Genomic DNA, 26,657 nt, shown 5'->3' with positions numbered 1-26,657 from the left:
CTCTCTCCTGCTTGCCTTCCTTTCTCTCTCTCTCTCTCTCTCTCTCTCTCTCTCTCTCTCTCTCTTTCTTTCTTTTGAGACAGTCTTGCTGGCCTCAGTCTCAGAAGTGCTGGTACTGTAGGTATGCACCTTCATGCCCTATGGCTTCTTCACTTTGAACTTGTAAATGTGCTGAAACTGTAGAGTGCGTGCTGGCTGTATAAATTTTCATGGCTTAAAGCAGTAGTAACAAACTGAGCCATGCATTTAATGCATTCCTGGGCATGTATGTATGGACCCACGCTACCAGCACACAACACACACTGCAGTTCTTGTTCCCTTGTGTGTATCTCTTTAGTGTTGATTGGCAATGTGGCTTGTTAAGTAGGTAGTTCTGTGTATATTTATGTCTTCTGTTCTATATTTGCAAACTTAATATCTTTTTTTGTACTTTTTTTTTGACTACCAGTATTGTCTGTGATCATTTATGTTGATTCATTTAGTTCTGTTTTACTCACTTTTAATTCTCTGTATGAAGGTAAGCTTTAGCAAAGTTCTTTAATGGGTTAGATGGTAAATAATTCAGGTTTTCAGTGTCATAAGCGCTCTGCCATAGGTACTTACTGTATAATGTAAAAGCAGCAATAGAAAATACATAAGTGAATGTGGCTGTTTCCAATAGAACATGGTTTACAGATACAGGCTGATGTCTGGGTTTGGCTTTCTTTGCAGTTCCTTTGATCTATAGTAATTTGTTTTATGAGAGTACCAGACCTTGTCCATTGTACTATTTGCACTTAAGCTCAAATTTTTTTCCACTGAAAACACAATTTTTAAAAATAATATGGTATTCACTACAGTGAATGTAATACCATAAAACTAATGCATCATGAATGTGGATTTGATATTATCTAAGGTTTTATAACATCTCCACACAAGATTTCATTTATTACTGCTATTTGCCATTTTCTGTCATTTGAAATATAAGCCCTTAATTTTTAAAAAATCTGAAGTTTCAAAAATCTTAGGAGCTTTTAAATAAAGGAACATCTTTGGCTTTATGTGACTAGACTGGAGAAAATAACTTGTTTCCCTATTTAAAGCACCTCTGTGTTTTAGAAAGTCTCACTTTGTGCTCTGGCTGGCCTGGAACTGGCTGTGTAGACCAGGCTGGCTTCAAACTCAGAGATCTTTGATTTCCCAGATAGTAGCTGAAAAGTCAGGCTTGATAAAGCCTGGTCACAGTGTGTCACTGAGCCCTGAATATGCTGCTCTTTCTTTTGTCTAGTAGTCTCTTGAATAATGAAAATCTGCTGGCCTAGCCACTTGGTTTGTAGGTAGAAGTCTTAAGTCCTTATGCTCTTTAAAATCAGTCTTTTATAAATCAGCATGTGTTCTTCCATAGCTTGGGCTTAAATCTCTGCCTGAAGACTTGGGATCCTGTTCCTCATTCTGGGAAGTCCTTTGTTATTTCTTCCGCTGTTTTATTCTTAGTTTTTCTAAGAATTCCATTTAAAGTATAGTGAGTTACTTTCTCATTTCTTTTGTCTCCACATCTTCCAGTCCGATTCTCTTTGAGTTCATCCTCCCAGTGGGCAGGAACTTGACCAAGTTTTGTTTGTTTGTTTTCTTTGATTTGCTTCTGTTTTGGCACTTTGCCATTCTTGTTTGTGATTTGTTGGTGTTTCAGATTCTTGTCAGTTCATCAAAAAGTCTTTTCTGGTGCAGAAAATTTTCTCTTCCATGGAGAGTAAGAGGGATTCTGAAATTTTTTCACAGGGCTGAGCAGATTCTGTCTTGGGTTGCATACCTTTTTTAGTGTGTATTTTGCAGGAGTTTATGGTGACCTCACTGTAAGATAGTTTCACATTTTCCTTTTCCTGATTTCTCACCTTGTATGTGAAGTGCAGTTCAGATTACTTGGCCTCTCATACCTAGGACTTTGAAGCCTTTGTTCCAACAGTGTTTAGTTAGCTGAAACCCACCTAATCAAGCACAAAGTGAGAAGTCATGTGCTGCAGACGTTCACTCAGTGAGGACTGTTACACCAGAGTGGGATGGAACTGAGAGACCATTGTAGTCATTGTAGTATTGTATGTTACTTATGTGTTTGTGGTGGTGCAGACTGACTATGCTGCTAGTTGGACAGAGTACAGCACAAGAGAGGTACATAACTGAAATCCCAGCACTGGGAGGCAGAGCAAGATGCTACAAGTTTGAGATCTCCTGCCAGAGTGAGTCATAAGGCAGCAGAGTGACACTCTAACATTAAAACAAGATGAAAATGACAAAATACAACATTAAGTACACACTGCTTGATGTGTTTATTGGCACAGCTTCATATCTTGTGCTTACTGCGTCTCTTGATAGTGTTATAAAGCTGTGCACTATGACATTCACACGATGAAGTCATCTAACCTTTCTTAGAATGCACACCCTCTGTCAGATGACTCAAAAACTAGGTATTTAAAAAACTATTAGGAACCAAAGCAACTTCCTATGGTCTTTTTCACCTGAAGTTTTATGGTCTTTATGCCTCTGCCTTATTATTAACTATTCAAGAGCCTGCTGACTTTTCTCTTTTCTTCTTGTACATGGCTATTCATTTCTGGTTCTGTGTCAGTACATGGTTAAAGACTTTGACCTATTGGTCTAGAATGGATTCATTGTGTGCCTCACACGTAAGTTCTTTAGGTGGAGTCGTCCAAGGAATTGATCATGCGCAAAAAGCTGAGATTTGGGGACTTTAGAAGGCTGTTTGTTCACTCCAGGTACAGAAACTAAGACTAAGGTTGGAGCCTTCAGCAATCTCTGCTGTGCTCTGGCACAGATCCAGGGGTTGACCCAAGCAGAGCACATTTAAAGCTGGGATTGGATCGGCAAGATTCTTGGTGGAGAAGCTGCACTACCCTAGGAAGCTCAGCATGCTTATTATACACTGCTTACTATAGACAGGCAAACAGCTAGGTGGGTTATTGGCCAACAGCAGGACAAAGAGAGAGGCCTCACTAAAAATGGTAGGAGCAGTAGTCTCTGTAAGGAGAATAGTCTTCAGGCTATAAACATCTTTGGGCCAAGGGAACAGGGGAGCAACTATGGTTGACATTTTCTGAATACATTGTCATCATTTACACTCTACACCTATGGAAGGCTTTGCCATCTTTCCAAGGCTTTGCCAATCAATCCCACCTTTATGGTTCTTCACATGGAATTCCCTTTGTTGACAACATACATTCACTCACGACTTTTACTTGCTCCCCATCAATCCCTGTACTCACCCTCCAAATGGATATTGTGTCACTTAATTACATTCAGGTCATATTTACCATAAGCCCACTTAGTGACATGGAAATGACCATTTATCATTTTATGACCCAATGTTGGAGTAATGGTCCCATTGTTGGCTACTTTCTGAAATCTGTTTGGGTTCTTGGCAAAGACGTTTTTCTTTCTGGAAATCAGCCCTTTCCTTTGTTTGGTGATATTGACTAGACTGCATCCAGTCATAGGTTTGAAGTTTCATCTATGGATTTCTGTTCTTTCTTGGGAGCAGTAGTCTGAATGTCTTCTACATTGTACAGTAATTGAGCAGTTTCCAGGGTTGTGTGTACATGTAGAGATAATCCCGTTTGCTGGCAAGCTCTGTGCTATATATAATCACTGTTGCTTCCAGGAAAATGCTGTTTACTAGACTTTCTAGTATTTAATACATAGTTCCTTTACTACTTAATATTTGTTGTATTTAGTTTGAAGTTTGTTTTGTTTATTGAGGCAGGATCTCTTGAACTCATTATGTAGCCTAAGCTGGGCTCAAAATCAATGACACTTCTGTTCAGCTCCTAAATGTTGCAATTATAGGCATTAAGTTGTCACACCTGGCAACATTGGTCTTTCTCAAAAGTCTGTTTTAGTTTTGAATGTGGAAAGGGCATTTCTCTTGTGTTTTGGCTCACCACCTCTCTTTTCTTTCTATTACTGTAGGGACAAACTGTGGGAGGTTTGTGTCTCCATCCTGGCTCTCCTGCCTAGAGTCCTCAGGTTGATGCTGCAGAGTCTACGGGTGAACAGAGCTTCTCCCGAGGAGCTGCCTGTTGTAGGCCAGCTGCTTCGCCTGCTGCTTCAGCATGTGCCTCTTAGGTCGCACATGCTGACTAATGCCATCATAGTGCAGCAGATTATCAAGAACATCACGGTAGGTATTGTGGAACCCAGTGCTTTGTCCTCTTCACTAGAGGGAGGGCCAAGGGCTACTTTTGAGAGGATGAATTTCCTGTGTACCCACTGACTCTTTGCAATTCACCAGCATCTTCTTTTTTTTTTTTTTTTTTTTGACAGGGTTTTTCTGTGTAGCCCTGGCTATCCTGGAACTCACTCTGTAGACCAGGCTGGCCTTGAACTCAGAGATCCGCCTGCCTCTGCCTCCCAAGTGCTGGGATTAAAGGAGTGGGCCACCATTGCCCGGCTCACCAGCACCTTCTTTGTCCGTGATTCAGAACCAGTCTCTTAAGAATACAGTTTTAAAATACTCAAGAAGAAGGTGGCACCAGAAGTTAAGTTGGTATAATGTTGCAGCTCTGAGGGGAAACCTCTGGGTGCCAAGGAATACCACAAAGTCACACCATACAACAAACCTCACCTGAAATTCACTGGGAAAGACATAAGAGTGGCTGCCTCTGTTATGGAGAGAAGGAGCAAAACTGAAGCAGGATGCAAGTTTTATATAGGGTTTCTTGGGGAGTGGAGGAGTTTGCCAGATTGGTCTGGGATTGCAGGAATTTTGTGGCTTGATCATGGGCTCTTTTTTTTTCCCTTTAGGGTAGGGCCTGGCCACTCTCCTTCAGGGGTTGGAAGGTAGTTAGAGGTTGTGGGGAGGGGTAGCTGCTCCCACCCAAGGGTGTCACTGTCGGAGATTTAGGCACTACAGACATCGTGAGGTTTTTTTGTTTGGTTTTTCGAGACAGGGTTTGTCTGTATAGCCCTGGCTGTCCTGGAACTCATGAGAATTTTTGAGTAACAGTAATGTTAACTCTTTTTCACTTCTGTTGTTAGGTTTATTTTTTCTGTCTGTTAAAATAGGATTAATGCAGGGTTTTGGTGAGTGTTAAATAAGAATATTCAAGTAATCTGTTTAGTTTACCTGTTATTTATTAAATGCTACCTAATTGTTTTGGCATCATTGAACAAATAGAAAATTTAAGTTCAGGAACAATTTTATTAAAGTTTGAGAGGGAAACAAGTGCAGCCAATCTGTAAATTTTGATAACTCTGAAGGAAGGGACGAGAGAAAGTCATACCCGGTAAGCTGGATCAGAGAACAGATGAGGCGGCCAGTGTGTGAGGGAAAGTATACCCAGGCTGTGGCCAGAATCTAAAAGAAAAGGACAGTAAGAGAAGAGGGAAAGAGAAAGCTGAAGGCTTCCCCTTTGCCTCTGTACCTGGCTGGTTCTCAAAGTCTCCCTTAGTGTTCTGGTTGGGAGTAAAAGAGATTGTGTATAGATGACTTAGGGTTTATTCATTGATGTGTAGTTGTACTTCAGCATCTTAGACTTTTATAAACATGTTACTGGGTGCTTGCTCTGACTTAGAGAAGTCAGAGCAAAAGACAGTGTGGCAGTGGATAATTCAAAACAGTTGGAGAGAGAAAAGTCAGTAACTCTGACTTTTATATTACCATGCCTGTATAGAGCATCAGCCTACCTCTACAAAAGAGGAAGAGGAGTGCTAGCTGGCCCTGAAGAATTCATCTATTGGCATTAGTGTAACGGTCATGAAAACTGGTGCCACGCGGAAGAAATAAAGGCATCAGGGATGGATGATTGTCGATAAATTTTATTAGTCTCCAGCATGTCCAGGAGGGAACACATTCACAAAGAACTTGCTACTCTTAAGGGTACATACTATTTCTCTTGTCACATTAACCAAATAACAGATCCAACTTAAAAGAAAGGACTTATGTATTTGACAGTGTGAGAGGGCACTCTATTATCATGGAGTAAGCACTGTGCTAGGGTACATCTATGGCAGTGGGTGTCTGCTGCGTGGATTTACATCTCAGTTGGTCAGGAAGTAGAGAGCCTGGGCCAGAAGTAGGCTGTGTCCAAAGAACCTTCCAAAACAGCAGCACTAGCTGGCAACCAATTGTTCAAATACCTATGCCTTTAGGGCCCATTTCATAATTTGAAAATCTTGTAAAGAGTAGGAAATTTCATTGGCTATAGTAACTCCCAACAGTTGGTTGGTTGGTTTTGTATTTTAAGATTCTTTCTAGTTTATAGGAGAGGATTTTAAAAAAGAAAATCTATTTCTTTACTTACTCACTTTTTACTTTTAGTGCCCCACCTCCCAGTCACCTCCTCCCACAATCCCTTCCCCCTCCCCTCCTCCTCTGAGAGGGTGGGCATCCTCTGGGTATCCTCCCATCCTGGCACTTCAGGTTTCTATGTGGCTGCGCTCATCCAGTCCCACTGAGGCCAGACAAGGCTGCCCAGCTAGAAGAACGTACCTTAAGTATAGGCAACAGCTTTTGGGAATAACTGGAGCCGCTGCTCCAGTTATTCAAGACCCACAGGGAGGCCTTAGGTCCAGCCCATGTATATTCTCCAGCTAGTGGTTGGGGAATATACTTTAATGGAGGCATGAAAAATGCTAGGTTCTCAAACTAAAGTGCCTTTTGTTTTTCTCTGCAGACTTTAAAGGGTGGCAGTGTTCAGGAGCAGTGGCTTACAGACTTACATTACTGCTTCAGCGTGTACATCAGTGGCCATCCCCAAGGGCCTAGTATATTGAATGCATTGTATTAAAGAAGCACCATGGTACCTCCTGTTTGAAGTTAATTGTTCATGCACATTCATTTTATTTTGAAGAAAGACTGATGTAACAGATGTTTGCCATTAAACCTCAACTTTTAAAGAAGTTCATGAGCTTCCTTCATACAGAAGTGGGAAAATAAAGTTTAAGAGTTTATTTTAAAAGTTTAAAAGTTAGCTTTTAGTGCTCTCGCGCTGTTTGCCTGGACTAGTAAGCGATACAAAGACAGGCTATAGAACAGTTTGAATTACACAGGAGCTAAATGTTTACAATACATAGAGTGAGCTACGATGCCTTCATTCACTTACCAATGCATCTTTGTTATCTCATCTAGATAAACCTGTCTTCATTTTGAATATAATTTACTAAACCAAAAGTCTAGGTAGTTAAGTGAGGTAAACACTTGCTTCCTGACCTTCACTGTTAGCACACAGTACTGACCTGACGTCATCGTTGCCTCTGTAAAAGCCCATAATCACTAGACTTTATTTAAGCCAAGTAGTTTTAGTTAGAGTGTGGGTTACTTTCACAAAAGAAACTGCATTTGGGGAATGCTGCATATTTCTGCAAGTTGGTCAGAAGATGCAGAGGGGAAGAGAAGCCTGAGTTGGTTGGTGCATTCTGCTGTAAACCCTGTCTTGCTGACTTGTTGGTGCTGTGGTATCATTGGTGCCACTCAGCAGTGAAAGCTGAGCTTCTGTTCTCTCTGGACCAACCTGGAAACTGATCACGGTAAGGAAGCAACAGAATGTGCTTCTCAGTTCCGCTTTAGCACACTGGACAGTTTCTAACTGCATGCACTAAGCCATGATTTGCATCTAAAGTTTAAAATGTCTCTTGTGATTTTCATCACAGTATGTTCCAGGGAAGTAAAGAGTTGAGGGTGGTTGTTGTGGCCCAGGTTTCCTATCTCATTGAAGAAGGTTCTAGAGTGGAAAACCTAGGCCTGTGCCAGTTAGAAATCCCAGCCCAGCAGCTCCTTAGTACAGGTGTTGTCATGATGAGTGTGGCAGTTCTCATTTCTAGTCATGCTGGCTTGAGGTGAAGCACACAGCTAGGCAGTCCATCCGAGCGCCCTGCTCTGGTCCTTTCAGTGCATGCTGAGAGGAATAAAAAGTAACGCTGAGTAAACCCCCAGGAGAAAACATTTGAACCTTGTCTTTGACCCCATATGCTGGGTAACAAGTCTTTAGGTGCAAATAGTAAAGCGTTCTCATGAGTAGAAGAGTTTACAGAGAGCAGAATTCCACACTGGTTCTGATCTTCCTCCAGGGTTAAAGCTTTGGCTTGTTTTTTGATCGACTGGCTGGTTGCAGATTGTAAGAGAACTTCTTTGATCTTCCACTGTTGTCAAGATGTATAGACTGCAAACTGTTCACTGTTAAAAGCAAATGTATATTTATATTATTGATCTTAATGGAAGACAGGAGTTGTTTGTGGTAAGATAAAAGGATTTGGGATGAGGCTCTCCCTGGTGATGACTAGTCCTCATTGACAGGGTATCTCTTTAAAGCAGGAGCTGGACTGGGAGGGGTTGTAAGTGGGTGGTAGATCTTGAGTGGGTAGGAGTGGTAATACAGCATCCTTCTCTGCATGCCTTTCACATGGCACATGATTTATACACATCTTAGAATTCTTTTGCCACATACTTTTATAAGTCAACAAAAAAAGTTTTAGGGATGACATAGATAAGAATCTTGGTGGGTTTTTTGTTTTTGGATTTTTTTGGGGGGGTTGGGTTTTTCTGGGTTTTTTTTTTTTTTTTGTTTTTTTTTTTTTTTTTTTTGAGGTTCTCTGTAGCCTAGGCTAGCTTTGAACTTACAACACTCCTGCCTCAGTCTCCTTATAGTTGGGATTACAGTCACTATGCCTGTATGTGAAAATAGATTTCTTGTGGCTTGTGACATTGGAATAACTAACACTTTTTGGGTGCAACAGAAAACATTAGTTTCATACATAGTAACAAATGACAGGCCACAGAAATGGTGGGGAAACCTGAAGACACTCTGCTGTAGTTTACTACTGACAGTAATGTGGAAGATTAAGTATGAGATGTGGACAGTTTGGACAAAGGAACATACCTTCATTTTCCCTGATTTCAAATTACTGCTTTTGGACCTTGGGCACTGCAGCTGTATCTTGAAGTAAGTTGTCATCTGCATTCCCCTCCGTAGGTGGAAGCATGTATTGACTTCCTACAGAGGTGCCATTACCAGTAGCCACATGAGCCAGGGTCATTCCTCTTGCTAGTGGGGAGCTTGTCATTTTAAAGAGATGGGCACAGGTGGCTATGTGTCGGTTAAGAGTTAGGTTGAAATCCTGTGCATGGTGGTGTGGGTGTAGAAGATTACAGAAAGCAGAGATTGCTTATTTGGGTCTCATGCATACAAAGCAGTAGTCCAAGGAGGCTGCATCTTGGGATTTCCATCGTTTTCTGTCTTTCTATGTGCAAAGCCTTAGGAGGGCATTTCCTCAAATTGGAACAACAACATGTACACTGTGCAAAGCAATTTTTAAAGAATTTGAAAGCCTGCTGAGCAAAATCAGAAAACCCTTAGCCCCACTGAATTCCTAAATAAAAAAGCAAACTAATAATTTAGTCAAGTTAATGCTTTCCTTTGTCGTTCAACCACATGATTCCATGTTTTAGCACCTTCTGTGTATGTTCAGTTCATTGAACTGATTTATAAACGTGTTTGTTTAACACATATAGCCCAGTTAGACTTTAGCTTTATTGACAGCTTTGTGCTTACTTTGGGTGTGGTTGGACCAACCTGTATTCCCTCAAATTTGGGGCTAGACAAACACTCCATTTTATTTGATTTCAAATAGGTTAGAAATTTATAGAACAAGTTGCTTGTTATATGAAGTTTTTAAAAAGTATTGTATGTACTTACATTAATGTTGAATGTGTTTACTCAGTCTTTTTCTTAAAACCGCTATGATACTAAACATGTTCATTTTTAAGGACTGCTGGTAAATGTGGATTTGAGAGAGTGGTCTGATTACTCACTTTGTATTTAATTATATCTAAATGCCATATATCTCGTAATATGTGACAGTTCTGCTTTTGACATATTTCTCCAGTCTTACCACATCTGTGGCCCTTGATTCCTTTGAAAGTTTCTGACCACCCCACCTGCTACTTTGTGAGCAGCCTGCCTTGTGTTACATAAATTAGTCAACTCTTATTAAAGATTTTGCAGTAATTACTCTGCTTTCCCCCACCAAAACCTAAATGAATGTTAAAGTTCATGCTGACAGTCATTGTTCACCTTGCAGCTGCTCTCTGTTTCTTCAGGATGGCCCTGGAGAGCAGGGAGGGTGGGGGAGGGTGTTGCCATAGCCACCTGTGAAGACAGGCCAGACCTGGCATTAGCTGCTGACAGCCCTGAACTTATCACCATTCTTACTGCTGGCGTGAAGGAAGAGGTCCTGAGTAAAACTCACATATGTTGTGAGGGAAAAGACGTTCCCTGTGCTGCTCCTGTGGGTGCAATTGTGCTGTATATAAAGTCTGAGCACAATATGCTTTAATGTTTGTGGTGGTCTTTCATCTGTGGTATGAGGAGGTTATTAAAAATGTGACAAAGATTCCAACACATTCCTTTGAAGAAAGAGATTTATGTGAAGACTATAAAGGGTATCAATAATAAATGGCCGTCATTTATTGATTTGTAATATTAATCAATTTTTAGTTGTGAAAAGCATTTGCGTCTTAAAGATGTGGATGGCAGTAATTCATGGAAAGGGGGTAAAAAGACAATCTGAAGTCAAAGGATCATGGGAAAATTCATCCCATGCTGTCCCTCATCTGTTCTCCCACTGTGGTGGCTTCCTTACCTGAACTGAGATGAAGCACAGGGGGTACTTTAGAAGATTTGATGGGATGATGTCCTTTCCCTTCTTGAGAACAACCTGTAATCAACCAATAGATAGTCACCGATCTGATTAATAGCCGCCAAGACCTGACCCAGTTCTGAGTCTGCCAAGATAAATTAGGCATGTCATGGAAATACTGGTTGATTTTCTTTTCTTTTTTTTTTTTTTTTTCCTTCCTGTTATCTGAAAAGTTTGGGACCAGAAATGCTTCCAATTTTTGGAGGGGTTTTGTTATTAGTTTTGTGGTTGGTTTATTTACACGGACCTTTCTGGCTGAGCATCCCTAAGCCAAAAGTACAAAAGCTGAAATTACTCAGAACTGGGAACTTAGGTGATGGAAGACATGGTGGGTTGAAATGCTGTCAGACTTTAGGACCTGGGCTCTGTGTTCATTGAGTCCTAGCAGACTATGCGAGGAAACCTTAACTGCTGATTTATTTATCTTGAGGGCCTGTTTGTGCAGAGCTAGAGACACTAGTTGACAGCAGCTCATCTGTTAAACAGTGACTTGAGTTGTGGACATTTGCATAGGTGAGCAACACTATGCTATCTCAGCACACGGATGGCCCAAGTGACATAGGTTCTGAGATCCAGGAGGTAGGTAATGTGAGAGAGGCCCCAAGTACAAGTCTGAGATTTAAGTGATGAGGCTTTTGGTCTTGGAACCTATAAGAAGGGCTCTTAGCATCAAAGACGAGTAAAAAGTCTGCTGGTGCTTGCAAGTAAAATATTTTCTAGAATCTGGATGGAGGGCTATCCAGTGGGGTCGTATTGCAGATTGTGGCATGGCACTCGGGATCCCAAGGTGTTTGTTAAAGTGCCCAGAATACTTACCGTAGATCTGCCTGAGCACTGAGTGCCTGGCATACTTTGTGGCCGACAAGCCTTTGGATGGACTCTTCGATGTCCTGCTTACTGAGATGGACTTTGGGAATTTGAGTTCCAGTTCTTTCCTCCAAACCTGGAGGAGCAGGGCTGTGCACACTTGGGTACATCTGAGCACATCTCTGGCTCCAAGCTGCTTCAAATGCAGAAGCCGAGACAGGTGCTTCCTGAGCTGGTAGCTGGTGGGGTCATAGAGGACAGGCTTTAAGACACTGCAGTGCTGACAGCCACAGGAATGGGACTTGCCTATTTAACGGGAGGCTCAGGCAAGCTCCCATCCCAGTTTCAGCATTCATGTTGCATATTGAGAGACTTGAACTGGGTGAGTCCTGACCCTCCAGCAGCCACAGGTGGGAGAGACAGGCTGAGGTGGAGAGCAGTACCTGTGCTGTGTGAATTGTCACGCAAGAGCCAGGGGCTGGGTGTTTGGGAGGCTTTCCATGGCTGTTTGGTACTCCGTTGGGTTTTAAAGGGGGAGTAGGTGCTGCCCAGCAGAGAAAGGCATTCTAGGCATCAGTGATGGAGCATCTGTGCCTAAAAGATGTGGTCAGAGCACCATGAGTTTGGTTAGGGAAAGGAGGTGAGACTGCACTACATACTGTAAGGAACCAACATTGTTAGTCACGCTACATTCCAGGCACCGTCCTAAGGCTTGAGTCCTGGGGAGGCAATCTTAGGCCATTCATAAAGACTGAGCATCTTACGGTGATATTAAACCTTGGAGTTCTGGCTTAGCACTGCTGACCAACAGGTCTGCTCTGCCTACGGTGGATGGCATGGAGGGTTTTAGGAGAGAGTCAAAGTTTACTAAGATGACCCTGTTGGGATGTGAAGCCTGTGTCATGAATGGTGGCAGTGTTTACATTTAGTGTGTGTGGTGGGCTCTAAACCATAGGTACTGCAAATTTAATGAGTAGGACTGTCTTGAACCATTTAACAGAGAGCATCATTAGTGTTCATCTGGATCAATATTCCTATGACTTACAGGAGAGCAACCAGCCCCATGCCTGTGTGACAATACACCAAAGACAGGGTAACCTCCCCAAGTCTTCCAAAAACAAAACCAAAAATCCTCCCAACTGGGCTTGGTGTGGACCCTTCCTGCTTCCTCAGAGGCTGCCTTCATGATTCTTCCCACTGAGTAATTAACTAGCGTCTCTTGACTGGGTGACCGGCCTTCTGACAACTTGGGTTCATCTGGTTGAAATGCCAGGTATCTTCCCTGTCCTCTGCCCCAACTTAGGAGGCAGGCATTGGCTGGTGCTGTGGGAGCTTTCGGCCTGCACTTGAGCACCTGGGCACGAGGATGGGTGGGCGGGAGCATAGTGCTCCCAGGCAAAGGAACAGCCCCATCTCCCATTTTCAAGAACATACCCTTGCTTGGGGTTAACTCTGCTCCCTGTTCACCACTAAATGTAGTTTAACCACAAAAATAGTCCCTTTTAACCACAGGCTGTAGGTTCTTCCTACTGTCTAGCCTATTGCTAATTTATATCTGTAAATGCCAGAGAAATGCTGGTAAGAGTTAGCTCTGTGTGTCGTTAAAAACCAAGCCTTTTTACACAGTTTTCCAACTTAGCTTGTCCGCGATGCAGTTTTAATGTTTAGAATCGTCAAGTTTAAAGCAGGGCAGGGAGGGCTGGGGAGCTAGCTCAGCAGGTAAGCACCCCACACAAGCATCAGGACTGTAGCTTGGACCCCAGTACCCGTGTAAATGCCAGCAGGTCTGGCAGTCAAGCTGGCTGGCTCTGAATTCAGTTGAGAGTCCCTGCTTCACGAGCAAAGCGACTATGATGGAGGGAGGACCATATATATAAGCTACCCTAAAACACAGCCAGATAAATTAAAATCACAACCCAAAGACTCCTGTTCTCTGGGCCTAAGGCTCTGACTTCTCATGCCATCTGTCTTTTAGCTGGACATGTTCTCTATAAAGATGGCCTGCATTTCATGAGTAACATGAGTGCCAAGTCCTCTGCCCTTAGCCCTTCACTGTCCCTTACACTTGGTGTGGGACACTGCCCACAGACACGACTTTGGGCTTCAGTTGATAAGAGGAGAGTAGCTGAGACAGAATCCCTTGGTGTGGCTTCCCATGGGCTCTTTGAGAGTTATGTTCCACCCCAGATCTGCACAACAGTGCAGCTTACGAGAGCCTGCATAATCCCCTGCACAGGTGGGTGTGCACTGAGTCACTGTTCTCATTTACTCTGGACTCTTAGTGACAGGACCTGTCAACCTCTGACTTTTCAAAGGAGTCTGAGAAATAGGCAGTCTGAGAAGAGACCTTTGGGCTGGGGAGCAGCTGTGGGGCCTGACAGGGAAGCCCTGCTGTTTTCAGCCAGGATGCCTAAAGCAAAGCTTACCTGGCTGATGGCCAGTGTGTATGTTTCCCAAGAGGAGGGACAGTGGCTATTCCCACCTGTGGCTTGGCAGGGTGTCATCACCTTAAAGTTAGTACTGGCACCTTCTGCCCTGGAATGTGGGTAAGCTGATGTGCCGTACTTTCCTCGTTTGTGAGACAGGTTGAGGACAGACCTCCCTCATGGTATTATGAGGACTTGTCTTGATAAATGCAGAGTGCTGTTGACAATAGCTGCAATAGTAGCGCTGCTCAACAAGTGTTGCCTGGTGTGTGAGTACCTAGACTTCCCTTCTCTAACCTCAAACAGGAGTATAGGCACCTCTATCTACTGCCATTATCATGACTGCAGCAAACACACCAGCAGTGGAAGGAAAGGCCCTAGGATGTGGCCAGTCAAAGGGTCAAGTGCACAAGTCATTTTCCTGAGTGTCTTAAGAACATAGGACTCCTGATCCTTGTCTCGACAGCCTCCTTGGGGTGGCTGGAACTACTTGCACAGATGGGAACAGACATCACTCAAAGGCTGAAGGAGCACTTTGGTAGGGTGTTCCCAGAAGCCTCTGTCTAGCTTGGTTGCTCTGCTCCCTGCTTCTACTGATTCCTTTTCTCCTGAGGCGCAGAGTTCCCAGTGACCTGTTGTTTTGCCACCATTAAACCTCAGCATTAGAGGCCCAAGTAACCCCCAAGGAGCCCAGTGGTCCCCTTCCCTGTGCTGTCACTAAGGAAAGGCTTCATTTGGGTAGAGGGGACCCCACAGTGTGAGGGAGACTGAGAAGAAAACATGTCCCTACTCTAAAGGGGTCAGGCTGCACACACTGTCTTAGTCCTGTTGCATGGCCTCCACCCCAGCTTCTAAGCTGTAACTCAGTCTGAGTGTGGTGGTGGCTCCAATGGGTTTATGGAGTTCAGGCACAGTGATCATGCAGAGATCCAAGCACTGGCTTAGGTATTTGAGAATGACTAATTCCTGGGTTACAGCTTAAAAAGTCTTGTGTGGACCCAGTGCGATGCCTAGGCTGGTAAAGGCACCTGCTGCCACCAAGCCCAATGAGCTGTGTTCAATTCCTAAGACCCACGTGATAGAAGGAAAGAACAGCATCTGCAGGTTTTCCTTACTCACACACACACACACACACACACTCATGGTAAATGTTAAAATACACATTTTTTTAAAGAGCTCTTGTATATGGTGCACCAGAATTAACAAAGCGTACATTATTTTATCATAGCAGCCTACCATAAACATTAGGTGCAAGGGTTGACAAATCCCACCTCCAAAATGGGAAAGGAGGCATGGAGGTTTGTCTAAACCAGGTCATTACCAGCGCTGCAGTGGGAAGCTGGGTGGTGTGATTGCAATTCAGGGTTTTGCTGCCCTGTGCTGGGCATTTCCTTCCATTTCCTTATATCATGTAAAGTGCTGGGGAGGGAGAGGCAGACATGGCAGGGAGAGGCTCCATCCAACTGCCTTTATCCCAAAGACAGACCCCACTGTCCTAAGCTCACTGGGTCACCAGATAGCACAGGTGTCACAATGGCAGAACGGCGACAGACTGCAGCCCCTCACCCTCCTACCTTCGCCAAGCTCGCTGGATGACTGCGGCTGCCTTGTTTTTTCGTCGAAACAGCTCTTTCCTGCTTCGTTCCCTCTGGATTATCAGCAGGCGCTGCTCTACAGGAAGAAGGTGAATATTCATACACTGTCCAGGTGGGGGGCCATGAGCCAAGCCAGTCTCTGGAGATGCACAGATGTCCTCATAAAGCTGCTTGCATCCTGACCTCGACGCTTCTGTGCTGAGCGGCAAATCTGAGGAGACCCCTCCTATAAGCTTGTCCTGGGTCACCTTGCTTCTTGGTGTGTGACGGTGGAGAGAACTCTGATCAGCACAGGCAACTTCCCCCTTGGCACTGCCAGGCCGGCTGGACCCAGCTGGGGAGCACCTGTCTCTGAGCTGATGGGTGCGTCTTTTCTGGGAAGCACCTCTGGCTGCCCTGTCCTGTCTCTTATTGGGCTTCCTGGGGTGGTCCTGCTGGGAAGCACTTGCAGCTGCAGGGCTGGAGTCCTCTCCTTTCTCAGCAGGCCGGCCTGACCCAGTGGACAAGGGCTGCCTGGCGCTGCTGGGCCCCTCCTCACACCTCCGGTGTTTGCCATTGGTCTCACCTCTGCGCTTCTCCACAGAGGATGTTCCCTGGTTCTTGGAGCTGTTACCATCTTCCCAGGATCTGGGGTGCACACAGGCAGAGGGGCCTCTGCAGTGTTCTATGGGTGTTTCTTGGGTAGACAAGGAAAAAGAATCAGTCAGTGTATGAAACTCCCAGGTGAGGGCAGGTCTAGTCATTTATTCACACGAGAGATGCAGACACGTCCATTAGCATCACAGTAACCATGACAATGTGATCAGATCAAAACTCATCTCTTCTTTCTAATGACCTCATGGGTTAGGCAGCCTGAAAGCATTCTGCCACTCCCTAGAACAACAGGAATATCCTTTCACAGGCATCCTCTTGCTTTCCAGAAAATAAAAAATGAAAGGCCGTGGAGCAGGTATGGGGTGGCATTATTGTACACTTGGCTGTGTTAAAGCAAAGCCTTGTAGGCAGAATGTTAACAGGAGTGAAGACCCTTTAAGAAGACAAGCTCCTGAAAGGCGCTACCTATTGGAAGTAACAATTCACATTAAAGTGTGCTCGCCAGCACTAGGAGATGAAGAAGATGTGTCTCAACCTAGGCTCCACATGGGTCAAGTCTCTCTTGTGAACTTGAAACCTGTCTTGTATTCTATGTGGGTTTGGTGTGTATTTCTTAACCAATGAGACATTAATGTACAAAGTGGTCTCAGGATGAAAATATGCAAAAAGGTCTGGGTAAGTGAGTGTGACACACAAAGCAGGACTTGTACTCTCAGTGAAAATAACACCGGTGTAAGCACCAGGAAGGAACTTCCGCTTCTGAAAAGGCAGTTGGCGCATGCTCCACTGAGGATGGGTTCAGAATAAATGATAGCATCCACAGGACGTGTTGAGCTAACCAGGCAGAAATAAAAACAGCCAAGATCCAGGAGTTTCTTGTGAGCAGAGGGATGAAGAAGACCTTTGGGGCTCACAGATTCCAAGGTCGGGGAGGGGGGGCAGTCTCTCAGCCTAGAGCCTGCTAAGAAGTGTTCTTTGGGATTGGGAGACGAAGGAGCCTGGCAGCAGCCTGACACATGCAGAATCTGAGCTCGGGACAGGACCACGGGCATCTTGAATTGCTAGTTCTCACATTGTCAGGCTTTAATATCAGCTCAGGGTGCAAGTTAACTCCCATGGCTTTTTATATCAGTGTTCAGTTCTCAGCCAGAAATATATAGGCTCATGAGTTAAGTCAGCAGAGCAAGTGAGAACAAGTATATACAGATACAGAGATATATGAGATTACATGTTATAAACATGATATGTCATTTGCATGAGAATATATTGTAAGGGTTTGAATGAGAATGGTTTCCATACGTTCACATATTTGAACACTTTGGGTAAGGTTAGGAGGTGTGGCCTTTTTGGAGAAGGTGTGTCACTGAGAGTGGGCTTAGAGCTCTCTAAAGAGCACCCCATTCCCAGTTAGCTCTGTCTCCCTGCTCTGGCCCCATGCCTGCCTGCCTGCTGCCTGCCTGCCTGCCTGCTGCCTGCCTGCCCGCCTGCCTGCCTGCTGCCTGCCTGCTTGCCTGCCTGCCTGACTCCCTCCCCTGCTTGCCATCATGCTCCCATCACAATGGCCATGGACTCACTGTCTGAAACTGTAAGCCTCAGTAAACTGTTAAGTTGCCCTGGTGATGGAGTCAGTCTATTCACAGCACTGGGTCCCTGGGGGAGTCTACCTAGTAGCAATGTGATTAAAGGACAAAATTAAGTGCTTATCAGAAAGTGTAGAAGTCCAAGGTGGGAAGCCACCATCATAACCCTGTCCAGTCCACAGCACACAGCCTGGCTTTGCAGTATCGCGGCAGAATGCTTTAGAAGAAGGCTGGCGTGCACTGCCCTAGCCCGTGCATTTACTCAGAGTCTGCAGAGGAGCACATCAGCAGAGCTGCACTGGCACCTGAGGCTCCTGGGTAGTCAGTGTGTGCTCACAGCTGGAGGAGTTAGAGCGTGCACCCAGTAAAGACTTTCTGTATTATGGCTGGACACTGGTGGTTTACTTCTGGATCGACAGCCTGATAGTTTACCCAACTACTTCGATTATTTTGTATTTCAGACACCCTGTGAGGTACTGGGAACACAAAGTACTGACACAGTTCCTGTTATGAGAGAATGTCTGTACTGACATTGCACAAGCCTGTGCAATGTGACTGTGGCGTGTCATCCACTCAGAGGAGAAGTTGAACTGTCACTTTCTTAAACCTTGGCTCAAGAGCAGAATGTAGCAGAAGTGGTGTGAACTCTCTGGAGTGTACATTTTCAGGCTGCACGACTTCTGCTTTCTCCATAAGCACTAGTGGAGATGAATGAATATACATGAGAATGACAGGCCATACAGAAAGAGATCTGAGGCTCTCAGCCATCAGGAGCACTGGCCAGACGTACGGAGGAGGCCATTTTGGTTTCTGCCCAATCGACCCTGCCTCTAGCACCTAGCAAGTGAGCCCAGTTAACCCTCAGCATTTCTAGAAATAGTGTATTGTTCTTTTAAGCCACTTGGTTGTGGGGTAGATTTTTATGCCATAAAGAATAAGCACCATAGAAACATGACCCTCAGAAAGGTGCTGCCCTAGCAGAGGCCCTTGACGTTGACTTTGGGACTGGCCGAGCAGAAACTGTTAGGGCAACGAAGAGACTGTAGTGAGGCTGGGCGAGCAGGGACGAATTGCCGCTGGAGTCTGGAGAAGGGTAAACCTTGTTATTCAGGGCACAATGACTGGGAGCACAGTTCCTACAGTAACTTAAGAGCTAGGTCACCTGTGCCCCTTCTTAGAATTGGGAACAAAACACCCATGGAAGGAGTTACAGAGACAAAGTTTGGAGCTGTGACGAAAGGATGGACCATCTAGAGACTGCCATATCCAGGGATCCATCCCATAATCAGCCTCCAAACGCTGACACCATTGCATACACTAGCAAGATTTTGCTGAAAGGACCCAGATATAGCTGTCTCTTGTGAGACTATGCCGGGGCCTAGCAAACACAGAAGTGGATGCTCACAGTCATCTATTGGATGGATCACAGGGCCCCCAATGGAGGAGCTAGAGAAAGTACCCAAGGAGCTAAAGGGATCTGCAACCCTATAGGAAGAACAACATTATGAACTAACCAGTACCCCCCAGAGCTCGTGTCTCTAGCTGCATATGTATCAGAAGATGGCCTAGTCGGCCATCACTGGAAAGAGAGGCCCATTGGACTTGCAAACTTTATATGCCCCAGTACAGGGGAACGCCAGGGCCAAAAAGTGGAAATGGGTGGGTAGGGGAGTAGGGGGGAGGGTATGGGGGGCTTTTGGGATAGCATTGGAAATGTAAATGAGGAAAATACCTAATAAAAAATATTAAAAAAAAAAGAGCTAGGTCACAGCCAGGTGTGGTGGCGCACTCGGGAAGCAGAGGCAGGCATATTTCTGAGTTCGAGGCCAGCCTGGTCTCCAAAGTGAGTTCCAGGATAGCCAGGGCTATACAGAGAAACCCTGTCTCAAAAAAACAAAAATGTGAGATAGAGAGAGAGAGAGGGGAAAGTACCCAGTGAACTTGGAGATGCTGCTCAGGTGGCCCCCTGACGGCAGGAAGAAGTACTGACTGCCTTTAAAGCTGCAGCTATGTTTTTGGGATCGAACCCCTCAGGTCCTCAGGTTTGGAGGCAAGACGTACAAAGCTCTGGCTTGCTTCTATATTACACGAAGTAATTGCAGTTGGTTGGTTTGGATTCCTTCCTTTCTGCTCAGCTTCACTAAGAGCACAGGTAGAATTTGTGGTATGACCTTGTCTTTATTTTCTGTCTGTTCATCTGCATACATAGTAGAAGGAAAAAGAGATCCCTACAAATTGTCCTCTCACCTCCACATGTGTACCATCACACATACACACACACACACACACACAAAATAAATCTAAGCTTATTTAATCATGAAATGCATATTACAAACATGAATTTACTTATTGGATATTAAAATAAAAACTATATTATATTTGGAGCCGTCTCATTAAAGAGAAATAAATGTAACAAACAAAGCTGCAGATGTTGAGGTGTGGAGAGAGGAATATAAAGAATGAACGGCAAACAGAATTTAAAGAAACAAAACAAAACCACAAAGATCTCAGGGTATGTGCTTAAGAAAATAAAACTTCAATATTTTACTCTGAGACATGGAGTCTCAGAGCGATGGTCTTGAGATAAAGATCAAGCCAAAAGAATGGCTGCGCTGCCTTTTATAAAATGGAACATTTGAGTTTTCTAAGACTCTTAGAGCATCCTCTCAGAGAACTATGAGACACACAGGAAGCCTGTTTGGAAAAGAATTATGGATACGGTTTTCAGAACATGAAATGGACTCTGCATAGTGTGGCTTCCTGAGATACTCACATCACAGAGGTCTCCATGAGCTTGAAACGGGAAGACAGTTTAAACTACAGAGAAGCCCAGGGAGTCCATTTCCATAGGCAAGAAGCAGGATGAGAAGGCTGCTCAGGCTGTTTCTGAGGAAAAGAAAGGGCTCCTCAAGAGTAGGGCACAGGGGGCCGCTGAGGAGTCAGGGGGGATCTGTTCAAGCCTTGGCAGGGCAGGGCCTGGTGATCCAACAAGGAGCAGGCTTTCTGAACTGCTGCGGGCTGTGGCTAGCTGCGCCTCCTACTCCACCTTAACCAGACCATCAGCTGTGCTGCTCTGTTCTCATCACTGACCTGACTCAGGCATTCGAGAACATGGACGATGCATCTTTATTGGTTTGTTGATATTTGAGTCCCACATGGGAACCTCCAACACACCTGGACTTCAAGCCTGATGCAATCGTTGGGATGAGATTTTGTGTCAGAGATAGGAGTAAGACTACTTCTCATGTCTGGAACATGTGAACAAGCATGGAGTCTAGGTCTGGCTGGTTGATTCCTTGAGAATGTGTTAACAGCAAACTCCAAAAAGGGAAAATCCCAAGACTATGTTGTGGGTAGATACCCAGAGAGAAAGGAAGGTCTTCAGTCCAAAGGGGACTGATCTGGGCTGGGGTCTTAGAGCATCAGGAAGAAGAGAGAACACAGAAGGACAGAAATACGATCATCTAAAATATAAAATAGCCTTTCCTCATGAGTTTTATAAATTATATTTGATGACCAAAATGAAAATGGTAACAGCCGATCTTCACCAGTGATCTCTATTTAAATATTTATTTAAAGATTAAATGTACTTATGTGTCCGTGGGGAGGAGTATGTATATAATATGTATGTATGTAATATAATGTGAGTGCAAGTACCCACAGAGTCCAGAAGACAGATGGAGTTACAAGGGACTGCAAGCAACCTGATGTGGGTAGTCCCAGCAAGGACAGTTAAAAGTGGCACAGCAGCCTGAGCGAGAGAGTATTTCAACACTTTGTTCAGTGGTAACGTGGTGATGTCAGCGTACTGAAGCGAGTCGCCTGAGTAATATCCAGAGCCACAGAACCAGACAAAAGCAATGTACTCAAACACACCACAGATCAGTTAAGATGGAAGCCTAAAAACGTTCTAGTAAACTATAGTGAGGCAAGAAAAAAAGGCAGAAGATTGGGAACCAAAGGAGACAACGCTGACCACGTCACGGCATTCTCAGTGCTACTGTAATAACTGCCAGCCCACGGGCTGTCGTCAGAGAGCGCAGGTCCGACTCACCACTTGGCTTTCTGGAGGCCGTTCCCTGAAGGTCTGAGGAAGGATCCCCTCGGGAGGCTCTGCCTGGAGGCCTGCTGTGTTCTGGGCCGGGGCTCTGCACTGTGTGGCTAGCGGGTGGCTGGTTGCTAGGGGCTGCGTTCGGCTTGCTGGCCTCATTCTGGGGGCTGGGTGGACAGGGGAGGACAGGTGCAGATGAACTGCAGTGGGATCTGGGAGGATCTGTGTCCAGCTGCCCTTTCTGCTCTTCAGCTTCCTTCCTCTTGTTTTCCTCCTCCCGTTTTCTGGAAACAAAGCCAAAGAAGAGGAAAAAAAAAAAAATCAAAAAAGCCTCACTTGCTTGAGAGTCATCAAGGTGGACTGAAATGTCAAGAGGAGCTACCTACCACACCACAGGAGGGATACAGGATGCACTTTCTGAGATGGGCTTCTCTAAATATAACAGCAACCACCTCCTTGGACCAGCCCAATAGAATGTAGCCGAAAGCCATCACAGACTGCTACACCACCTAACCAGGTTACTGGTCTGTGTGATTTACAGATTCTGCTCCTCCTGGAGCTAACAGAAACCCACCTCTTTCTTTCCTGCTCTGGAGAGCACAGCAGAATATGCATCTAAAGACCACAGTCACAAGGACTGCCTTGAATCTGCTCTACTTATAAACAGACCATCACAAACAGAAACGATGACAGGGAAATCTGCAGACACCTCGCAGCTCCAGCCAAGGAGCCAAGCAGAAACCCTTTGCAAGTGAGGCCTCTGTGCAGATCTTCAAAGGCCAGCCACCAGCGGTGCACCAGTGGCTCAGCTCAGCCTGTGGGCAACAGTATGAAGAAGCGTATGTAGCAGGAGAGGCTGGGAAGGGCAAGTCAGCCAACAGTCGCAGAGAGCTGGCTTATGCCAGGAACAGAGAGGGGCTGTGGACAGGACCTATTTCATCAGTGCAAGCAATTGTAGGGATCCCAAGGGAAAGAAGAAGGAAGACCCTAACATTTTCTGAGGCTCTTTTCTATGGGCACTGAGGACAGAATGAAGACTGTAGGCCTCAGGGCCACCTTGGGTGGAATTTTCTGCCCAGGAAGGGACAGCTAAGAGAACAGAAACCTAGCCTATCATAGGAGGGAGAGATGTTATAGTAGAGTGCCTACATAAAACTGCTGAGTTTATGCTGTGTGGAGGAATCTCTTGTCCTAGCTTCTAGTGCTAAGGTGAGCAGGTGCCTGGTGTGCAGAGCGAGAGGAGCCAGCATGGCCTGCTGTGCTGACACCAAAGTGTATCATCTTTCCGGATTAGACCACGCCTCACACTCAGCGAGACAATCTGCTCACTACTTGCAAGTCCATTAAAAGTGGAGTGGTGAGGGAGAGGTCAAGAGATGGGGTGTTTGGAAACCTGCTGAACTCCTCTTCTGTGTGGAATGCCTCTAATTGGGAGCCCCCGGGGTCTCGTCACAGACAACACAGTCAGGTAGGTTGGGGTAAGTCCTGTTTTGATGGGCTCTGGTCTTGCTATACCTCTGCCAATTGCTGATTCTTTTTTTTTTTTTTTTTAAAGATTTTNTTTNTTTNTTNTATGTAAGTACACTGTAGCTGTCTTCAGACACTCCAGAAGAGGGCGCCAGATCTCGTTGCGGATGGTTATGAGCCACCATGTGGTTGCTGGGATTTGAACTCTGGACCTTCGGAAGAGCAGTCGGGTGCTCTTACCCACTGAGCCATCTCACCAGCCCCAATTGCTGATTCTTGAATGCGCTCTACTGCTGCTGTAGATTAGCTTGCAGCAGTCATAACTGAGGGCTGGGGTCCACACAGGTGCTAGTAAATGCCACTCAAGGTGATTGACAGGGGCTATCGAGTGGACAGTCTGGGACCTGGGTTACCCTTCAGAAGGTGGAGACATCTGGGTGGCTACAGTTCTGCTAAATGATGGAGGCAGGGAGAGGGAGCCTTGCTCTCATACGGTGCACATGAACTGCGTGTCTTTAAGGGAATGGTGCCGGATATCTCCACAGACAGAGTATGGCATCGCCATGGATCTTCATGACAATAAGAGGGCCTCACAATTGATAGGTAAGATTTTACTTTTTGAGCAGTCGTTTATTTCTTTTAAGAAACCAAATATCTCTACTTAATTTAAGAAGCCACAGTGCAGCCAAGCTCTGTTACCACAGACTGTCCTGGGCCTCCAGTAAGGTCAGTTACATTGATAAAATGGCAGGTAGCCTGACAAAGGCTGCTTTCTGGAGACTTCTTTGGAGAAGAGATGTGCTTCATTTTTATTTTTGTAGAAATAACCAGAACTAGAAGACATGACATATTCATGAGGGTAAAGATTTAACTCAGCCTCAGGTGCAAGAATATCAACTTTTGTTAACAAATGATGCTTTTTTAAAAAAATTAAACCTTCCAGGTGTCACAGATAACAAAGGTATGGAATCCTTGCCCTCCCTGGTCCCCTTGGATCTGGCAGGGGTTAAGACTTGTCAGCACCTGGGTCTCGAAGGGGAAGAAATGACAACTTCCATCTTCCAGCACATCACAGGCACACGTCTTGTTGCTCTTTAAACCTGTCAGGGACTGATTTGCTCGTGATTAACAGGCAGGGGCTGGAGATCCAAATGCACAAATACATAAGCACCCAGGACACTGTGAGGATAAGGGGTGTGTGAATGCATGGGCTGCCTTGAGAAGGACAAGCAAGTTACAGTGTCACAGAGACACACAGATGGCGGAGGGAAACGCCCGAGAGTGTCTGCTCTGTGATAGTCCATGCAGACTCTCAGCTGGACTAGATTAAAAATACTCAGCTCAATAAAGCATCAGCAGAGTTTGTCTATGATGGAGGTTTTGAGAGACAGATCGTGAGGCCTCTAGTAAGGAATGGCTAAATCTCTTGGTGATCTTACTATAAGAGGTGAGAGGCAGAGGTGGGGCCTGGCGGGAGGAAGGAGGTCACTGGAGGTGGGCTTCTGAAGCTATATTTTGCTTTGCCCCTTCCTGTTCTCTTCCCTTGCTCTTTGGCTACCACAACATGAGGTGCTGTGTGCTACCATTTCCCCTCCAGGAAGGATAGGGACCACAGAAACCATGAGCCGAAAGCTTTCTTCCTTTAAGTTGTTTCTGTCAGTCATTTTGGGAACAGCAGCGCAGGAGTAACTAATTGACAGCCCGGTGCTTCCATTTGACAAAGGGAGAAATTAAGGCATAGAAGGCATGTCCAATGTGTAGCCACTGGGCTTGTCCAAAGATGGCTATGAATATGGTCAGACACACGTGTGTCTGACAACGTCATGTCACATAGCTCAGTGGGTAGAGGTGCATGCTATGTAAGCCTGGTCCCCTGAGGTGAGTGCCACAGACCCACATGAAGGTAGGAAGACATGACTGACCCCACAGAGTTACCCTCTGACCTCCACATATGTGCCAAGGTGTTTGCACCTACACACACATACCATGCACACACAGCATATGGGGGGAAAAGACTGTACACTTCTTTTTTTTTTTAAAGATTTATTTATTGTATGTAAGTACACTATAGCTGTCTTCAGACACTCCAGAAGAGATCTCACTACAGATGGCTGTGAGCCACCATGTAGTTGCTGGGATTTGAACTCAGGACCTTTGGAAGAGCAGTCAGTGCTCCTAACCGCTGAGCCATCTCTCCAGCCCTGACTGTACACTTCTATAGAGTGCCAAATGACCTCTAGGAAGAGGTCTCAGAACCACTGCAGAGGCAGTCACTGAATGTCTATTTATTGAATTCTTACCATACACCACACTCTGTAGGGTACTGGAGATATGACACGATCCACAGTCCCTGCTCTTAAGGAGCTGATGGTTAAGTCTGGGAAGCAGATCCACACCCTCCTGCAGACAGGGAGGGGGATCCGGATGGGATGAGTGCCATGTCTGTGGTGTCTACACAGAGACAGGGGATGCAGGAGGCAGACACTAATTAGACAGAGAGGAAAGGACTCCTTATGAAGAATGTCAAAACAGGAGCGGAGGGAAGGAAGAGGTTATTCCAGGCAAGGGAGGGGTAGGGGGAAGACCATAAGCAAAGACTTACAACCCAGCTCTCACCTGGTCTTTGACTTAGAAGACATTTCAGAGGCCAGAGCTCTCTGTGATTTTAAATTCCCTCTGATAATGCCCTGTAGAGATGACAGCTGAGTTCCTGCTGGAATGTTTCTGGTGAGAGGAGCTGATTACTGCTTGAGATGGAGCAGGCTTGGCTGTAACCTTTCCTGTTGCTTGGTTTCCAGCATCTGTCAGATTCTATCTCTTCATTGTCTCCAAGTAACAGGTAGAGTAGTATTTGGTCTTTAACTTCCTCCCCAGGAATAAGAAAATGTGTGTCTGGGACCTCTGGCTTATAGAATGTTAGTGCTGGAAGGACCTCAGAAATCATTCAGTCCAGTTACAAGAAAATCCTTTTGTGGCTCTTTGATAACGAGAATTTAAAAAAAAACAAACAAACTGTAGCTCCTCTTTTGATAAAATGGATACATGCTCTTGACTTATGAAAATCTGTAGATGGCCATAGGGCATTCCTAGAACCTTGAAGGCCATCTGATTAAGGAAACTTTATTCTCTGGTGGGAGATGGAGGTTCTGAGGAGTTAGGTTGCACAAAGGAGGCCACAGAAGTAGCTCCTTGTGCTTAGATGACTTTGAGTAAGACAGTGAAATGCTCAGCCCTGAAGGACTGGGGATGTTCAGGGGAGCAGGCCGAAACAAGCTCTAGTCTGAAACCAAAGGATGTCTGTGGTACAAATGGGAGTCTCATGAGCACCCCTCAGAGTTGGTTTGTGAGAAAATATGTCGATTTCTGTCTTGGCTTTCAGGAGTAGATCCAAGGAAAATCCCTCTAGGGGCTAGAGAGATGGGTCAGCAGCTACAAGCATGTCCTGCTCTTT

General features: G+C 45.2%; 2 protein-coding genes across 7 annotated transcripts in view; one reads left to right on the top strand and one right to left on the bottom strand.

The window, feature by feature from the left end:
• Tex10 (testis expressed 10) overlaps positions 1-6,891 on the top strand; it is a 48,676-nt gene extending 41,785 nt beyond the window's left edge. For both annotated transcript variants that reach the window (XM_029476084.1, XM_021159427.2), the window contains exons 14-15: positions 3,961-4,171; positions 6,666-6,891. In XM_029476084.1, the coding sequence (XP_029331944.1) occupies positions 3,961-4,171; positions 6,666-6,779 (325 nt within the window). In that variant the 3' untranslated portion in view covers positions 6,780-6,891. The remainder of the gene's footprint in view (positions 1-3,960; positions 4,172-6,665) is intronic.
• Invs (inversin) overlaps positions 5,770-26,657 on the bottom strand; it is a 147,347-nt gene continuing 126,459 nt past the window's right edge. For 3 of the 5 annotated variants that reach the window (XM_029476080.1, XM_029476081.1, XM_029476083.1), the window contains 5 exons: positions 21,743-22,023; positions 15,494-16,190; positions 11,503-11,732; positions 10,630-10,704; positions 6,983-8,164 (listed from right to left, as the gene is read on the bottom strand). In XM_029476080.1, the coding sequence (XP_029331940.1) occupies positions 8,061-8,164; positions 10,630-10,704; positions 11,503-11,732; positions 15,494-16,190; positions 21,743-22,023 (1,387 nt within the window). In that variant the 3' untranslated portion in view covers positions 6,983-8,060. Of the gene's footprint in view, positions 8,165-10,629; positions 10,705-11,502; positions 11,733-15,493; positions 16,191-21,742; positions 22,024-26,657 lie in introns of all 5 variants that reach the window. The other 2 variants (XM_029476082.1, XM_029476079.1) reach the window with 2 other exon arrangements.

Source organism: Mus caroli, chromosome 4, assembly GCF_900094665.2.
Source record: "Mus caroli chromosome 4, CAROLI_EIJ_v1.1, whole genome shotgun sequence".
NCBI classification, from domain to species: Eukaryota; Metazoa; Chordata; class Mammalia; order Rodentia; family Muridae; genus Mus; species Mus caroli.
The sequence above is the reverse complement of the archived record's forward strand: the minus strand, read 5'-3'. Positions and strand labels throughout refer to the sequence as shown.